Source organism: Monodon monoceros, unplaced genomic scaffold (genome assembly GCF_005190385.1).
Source record: "Monodon monoceros isolate NGI ecotype Baffin Bay Population unplaced genomic scaffold, NGI_Narwhal_1 Super_Scaffold_21, whole genome shotgun sequence".
NCBI lineage: Eukaryota > Metazoa > Chordata > Mammalia > Artiodactyla > Monodontidae > Monodon > Monodon monoceros.
In genome coordinates, this window is record NW_021703778.1 from 140,302,569 (window position 1) to 140,308,947 (window position 6,379).

Consider the following 6,379-nt stretch of genomic DNA (forward strand, 5'->3'; position numbering starts at 1 on the left):
AAATGGTGTTCCTAACAGGATCTACCCCACAGGATTGCTGGGAGGACTGGGAGAATCCTGCCACTGTCATGTGATGTTTTGAGTTACCATGACAATAAGTATGATGTGTACTTTGTCACAGTTATTATTTGTGGCCCAGGCCAGTAAGAGCTGTAATAACATATATTATAATTAATCTTGTCATCCCTGTTTCTAGGCTGCCACCTTAAAGACTTCGGAGACTTGAGTTTTACCCCAGTTCCCAAAGATGATCTCTATAATAACTTGATAGTGAATCCTCGCTCAGTGGGCCTTGCCAACCAGGAACTAGCAGAGGTGGTTAGTAGAGCAGTGTCAGGTGGCTACAGCTGTGTCACCGTGGGAGGAGACCACAGGTAAGCTGGGAGCCAGGGGTGGTGGAGGGGCTGGATTGCATCAGCCCATCAATTAGCTTCTTTGTCTCACTTTCCTCATTTAGAGTAAAATACCCTTTCGAATTTTTAGGGTATAACGTGCATAGTATTTTCATGTCTAAGATCATGAACCACTGGAGAAAATATCACGTAGTATAAGTTCAGAGTTAAACTAAGCAAAGTTTTTAGACAGTATGTTTCATGCTTATTTCTTGGAAAGCTTTCTTAAAACTGTCTCATGACTTTCATTTTGGTTATTTAGGAGAATTGGAGGGATCTATTGATAGGCTGAATTTGGGTTTTTTTTTTTTTTTTAAAGCATTTCTGCTAATAGGTTTGTTAGAAATGCCCCACTTGGCATGTGAATACATTCTCTACCCTGCACAGTATTGTATTAGCCTCCCTAGGTGGCTAATACATTAGATCCTTCCTCTCAGTGAATCAGCATGCACTTTATCGAGCACTGTTCCGATGAGTTCTCAAGCAGTGCTAAGGATTATGGGAAACTTGTGATCTATTAGGATTAAATGAAATAAATACACATGGAATGAAAAAAATATTGAATCCTACATCTCAGAAGGAAGAGATCAGTCTAGGCTAGAGTAGTCAGATTTCACAGGGAAGTGTGATTTGAGCTAAGTAATGAAGATTTTTTTGGTAGAAAGAAAAATGGCATTGAAGCACTAGGAATATCAAGCACTTCATACATATTCTCAGTTAATCCTCAAAATAATGCAGTGAGGCAGATACAATTTTATCTAATTCACTGCTGGGTACACTGAGGGACAGAGGTTAGATAACTTACCCAAGGTCTTAGGGCCAGGAAGTAGCAGAGCTGGGATTCAAGTCCATTGTGACCTCTATGGGCAATTAAATTTTCTTTTGAGATCTAATCTAGCAACTTCCCCTGAGGCACTCAGAGAGCTTCTCAGATCACTTAATGGAACTGCAAATGCAGGTAGATTCCTCATCAAGAATAAAATTTTAAGTAGACTAAGAAAGTCAGTCACAGGTTCTCTACTGCAATTGATTAAATAACCCAAGGGTGGATCTCTTGTCTCTTAGCTCAGTGCTCAAAGTCCATTTATTGTCTCTCTTCTGGTCAGCATACTATCTGGGGACTGCTTATTACTGTAATTATCATAATCCTTGCTTTTCCTTTTGTTTCTGTCTAGATTGCAGCTCTATCACTGCTCCCTGTTTCCTGTTCAGTGCTAAAACCTAGGCTGTCTGGAAGATTCTAGAAAGGAAGGGATGTGTGTATAACCTGAACAGCTGTTGAATATTTTAAAGGAAGAGGCATTTTTAGGTCACTCAGCTCCCTTTAATAGTACAACATTCACTACTGCTTTAATCGTCACACCAACTCTGACTTAAACAGGCTAAGATTATTATCCCTATCTTCTAGAAAGGGAAACTGCAGTCTAGATAGATAGTATTGCCCTATTTCACACATTTCTTCCTAGAAAGACCCCCAATATTCTGACTTAATCCAGTGCTTTTAGCGCCAGACCATGCTAGCGCTCGAAAAGGTCCTATGTGGGACATGGAGCTTAAAATGCTACCTCAGGCTGTACTGATCAGGAAAGATGACTGTAGTTAGTTCCTAAGATGCTTAAGCTGCATTTCTCATCTATGTCAAATTCTTTGCTTCCTAGGAAGCTTGGGCAGCTTTCCAAGCACAATTTCAAAAGCTATATTCCTACAGGTCAGACGGGGCAGTTGGCTAATGCAAGCGAAGATCAAGGACAAAGCAAAAACCAGAAACACTTAATGATATTTGCATGCCATGCTAATGTATATAAGATAACATGGAAAAAAAACTTGTACTTTATTCAGTGATCTAATGAGGTCTTTAATTGGGTTGCCCTGTTAACTTTGATGTCTTTAAAAACTTTGACTTCTTGTTTTAGGAAATATCACATAATCTTTCTAAACAGCTGTAATACTAATTTTTATCCTTAACAAGTTATTATAACTGATTCTTTAAAAGTAATTAGATCTCCCTGGTCTCTCAAAAGGTATTAAGTAGTATTAGTGAGTTGTTACATACAGCCCATATCATTTAACAGGATTTCATCTGTTGAACAAATATTTTGGGTCCTTTTCTGGGCCAAGGCTAATGGATCCAATTAATGGGATTTGGGGGCAGCAATGACACCTGTCACACTACAAGGATAACCAGTTGTCAGCTTTGAATCTTTAGAGCCTTCCATTTCTCCCTGCCTCTCTCTCTCTCTCAAGTCTCATCTTTGGGAACACAGTCCCAGGAACTCTGTCTCATCCAAATCCAGCCTCAATCTAGGGCCTTGCCTTTGCCCTGAGGACACAGTGTGAGCTGTGTTGGCTGAAGGTATTTGTTAGTGATGCTTGCCAAGCGGAAGGCCTTTAATATTACTGTTTGTTCTTTGCAGCCTGGCAATCGGTACCATTAGTGGGCACGCCCGGCACTGCCCAGACCTTTGTGTGATCTGGGTTGATGCCCATGCTGACATCAATACACCCCTCACCACTTCATCTGGAAATCTCCACGGACAGCCAGTTTCATTTCTCCTCAAAGAACTACAGGACAAGGTTAGTGGGCTGAAATGAAGAGAACGTTGAACAGCTTGCAAGGGTTATCCTGGGGCTTTGAGAGTCTAGTTCAGTAACATTTCTGTGAAGGATGGGTTTATGGTGGCTGTAGTACTGCTTACCACTCCTTCGTTTGTTCATCAAACATTATTTTGGACCAGACAGTCTAGATGCTGGGGGCATAAAGATGACTAGGACATGGTCCCTGCTCTTAGCGGGGATCATAATCTCATAATAAAGGAATGTGGTGAGTGGGTAGTAACTCTAGTCATCTGATACACTTACAGCCGGAAGACTTCTTGGTAAGAACCTCCTAGGACTCATTCTCAGACCCACTGGTCTAGAAGACAAGTAAAACCATGATTACGTCTAGGTAATCTTTTCCCAGGCTGTTCAGAAGACATGGGAGACCATGCTAGGCACAGACTAGAATCTGTGTATCCCTCCCCTCAGTGAGGGACCAAGTTAAACCAGGACAGTACAAAGGTTATTCACTAGGCAGAATTCACGTTTTGGTTGTTGGGGACTTGAAACGTAACCCAGTTGCCATCTCAAGAACCAATCTGTAAACAATTCAGTAGTGTGCAAAGAGATGGAAAGGCCTGATCAGCGGTATTCCTGCTATTTAGGTAAGTGAATGAGAAACCAAGGCCACCTTAGGAGTAGGTATTTTATTCTTCAGCTGCCCTTCTGAATCACTTCCACTTCTATCAGTTCCTTCCCAGATCAAGTGTGTCTGCTGCTTTACCCATATACTGTGGGTAAGAGGAGAAAGCACACCGGGAAGCACACGGGGACTATCTTGATGAGATCAAGAATCCTTGATGAATCCTGTTCATTCCTCCTTCATAGGTCCCACAACTCCCAGGATTTTCCTGGATCAAACCTTGTATCTCTTCTCCAAGTATTGTATACATTGGACTAAGAGATGTGGATCCTCCTGAACAGTAAGTTGATACATTAGAGTTGAGCTTTGGGCCTGTCCTGGCCACTAATCTTCCACTTGATGGGTTGTTTCTTGCCTTAACCTGTTGTAGGTCACTATGAAGACAACCCCCCGCCCCCCCACATTTGATTAAAAATGCTCTTTAAACTAAGGCTTCCTTCCTTTATATGTCACCAGTTTTATTTTAAAGAATTATGATATCCAGTACTTTTCCATGAGAGACATAGATCGACTTGGTATCCAGAAGGTCATGGAACAGACATTCGATCTGCTGATTGGCAAGTAAGTAACTACAATGGATATCTACTTCTAGGTCCCAAAGGGAACAGGACAGATTCTCAGTGGGCAGTACACTTTAGCCTGTCTCTTGAGGATAATGACCTTTCTTTTAAAATAAAAGCAAAACATGTACATATAAAAAACTTCAGAACGGGAAAATATGAAATATAGGTCATATTTTTCTTCTGGGGTTGGGAGGGAAAACAGCTCTTATGAATTTCTCTTTCCATTTTTAATGCTTACCTTTTGAGAGGAGAAGCATTCAACTGTCCTCTTCTTCCCAGCCTCACTACTGCTTCATCTGAGAGTTTTATATTAAGCAAATCTTGGTAGTGTAGAAAGATGGGGGATGAATACTAATCAAATGCTAGTTAAGAACATTCTCCCAGTGCTGAGTCTTCATTTCTGGGTGACTAACTGTCACCTTGGTAGTATGCCATTTCTTAAGCTGTTAAGAAGTGCAAATAATTTACTGTATAGGTGTTTGCTGTATGTTAGCTTCAGCCACTGGACACCTGGGCTAAACAAGTCAGAAGTAGGAGATGGTAAGACTGCAAACATAAACTCAGAGTCAAGTTCAGAGCTGCTGTTATTCTCTCAGAGTATAACAGCAACTGCAACTGTAACCTAGATCAATCCAACTTAAACTACAATCTGTCAGAACCCATGTCCTATGGAAGTGAGGAATTCCCTCTATTGATAGTTCTTAATGTAAGAGCTCTGATGCCCAGGGTAAATCAGAAATTCAAATTGGAGTTAGTCTGTCTGAGGCACACAGAGCAAAGGGCAAAATTATGAAGTGGTGTGTAGGCATCTAACATACTCAATAGCTTCCAGAATAGGAAATCTGGAAATGTGCTATATTAACAAAGTACTAGGATTAACAGCAACAAAATCAAGGAGTTGCAACTGTAGGAAGGACGAATGTCCAAGTACAGCCCAAATGACTATTCTTATTCTACTCCTTTCAAGAAGACAAAGGCCAATCCATCTGAGTTTCGACATTGATGCATTTGACCCTACGCTGGCTCCAGCCACAGGAACCCCTGTTGTAGGGGGACTGACCTATCGAGAAGGCATGTATATTACTGAGGAAGTACACAATACAGGTAAGCAGTGATCAACCTGCTAACTACATAATATGCTGAAGCCTCTTGCCTGCCAGGGGATCTTTTCTACTATTACGTCACTGCCGACACTGTTTTTGCTTAAACGTCTATAGCTGTAAGTCATGCGGTCAGGCTAATAAGGGACAGTCATTTAGAGGCATGTTTGGACCTGGCTTTATAACAAAATATGCCAAGGTAACACTGAATAAAAAATTGTCTGTCTACTTAAACGTGTAATAAATACAAGAATAAACTGCCAAACTGATGCAGTTCTTTGCATCTGAATTGTATAAAGGCAGATTAAGACTGAAAGCCAAGGCCAAATAGCTATAATTTTAAGCCTGACACTAAGAGGTTGGTTCACTGGGAGTTAAGAATGTCAAGTCAAAGCTTCTCTTGAAGATGTTTCAAAGCTGGACAATACCTTGGGTCCTTTCATGTAAGTCTTATACTAGGGCTTGTTTGATAGGACCTGTAATAGGGGGATACTGGAAGATGAATGGCTGACAAGAAGATGAATGGCTGACAGAAGATGAGTAAACTAAATGCAAGATCATCGAGAGTAGCTACAAGAGGTTACTATCCCACAACTCATACTCATTTGCAAAGAGTTTCCATTTCTGTCAGAAAGCTTTTGGTTTTAAGGCTACTTTAAATGACCTCTCGTTGCAAAATTTAAGCAACTACCACATGGTACTTCAATACCACCTTGTGAAATTGGGGTCAAAATAGCATAGAGACCTCACACTGAAAGGTCCAGGACCATAGAAAACCCTTGACTAGCTGGGATAGATATGGAAATTGAGAAATGGTCTCCCTGGCTCTGGAGCCTACCCGAGCCTTAGGCACTAAAGAAAGGAGAAGAATGCTTGTCTATCAGATCTGACAGGGGCAAGATAGCCTTATTCTCAGACCCACAACTGTAGATGTTGTCAATTGTCCTTGGCCAGTGAACCTGGAAGTTCAATTCTCCATTCTGGTTCCCAGTAACACAACTTAGAGCACAGGCTGGTAACCTCTAGCACTTAGATGGGGCAGTGGTCATGCCGTGTCCCTCCCTCCCCTGCTGCAATGTTATT

General features: G+C 41.3%; 1 protein-coding gene across 1 annotated transcript in view; it reads left to right on the forward strand.

Moving 5' to 3' along the window:
- ARG2 (arginase 2) overlaps positions 1–6,379 on the forward strand; it is a 28,050-nt gene that overhangs the window by 19,379 nt on the left and 2,292 nt on the right. Inside the window, exons 3-7 of the mRNA XM_029238574.1 lie at positions 197–374; positions 2,807–2,966; positions 3,819–3,913; positions 4,090–4,194; positions 5,164–5,300. Coding sequence (XP_029094407.1) covers positions 197–374; positions 2,807–2,966; positions 3,819–3,913; positions 4,090–4,194; positions 5,164–5,300 — 675 coding nt within the window. The remainder of the gene's footprint in view (positions 1–196; positions 375–2,806; positions 2,967–3,818; positions 3,914–4,089; positions 4,195–5,163; positions 5,301–6,379) is intronic.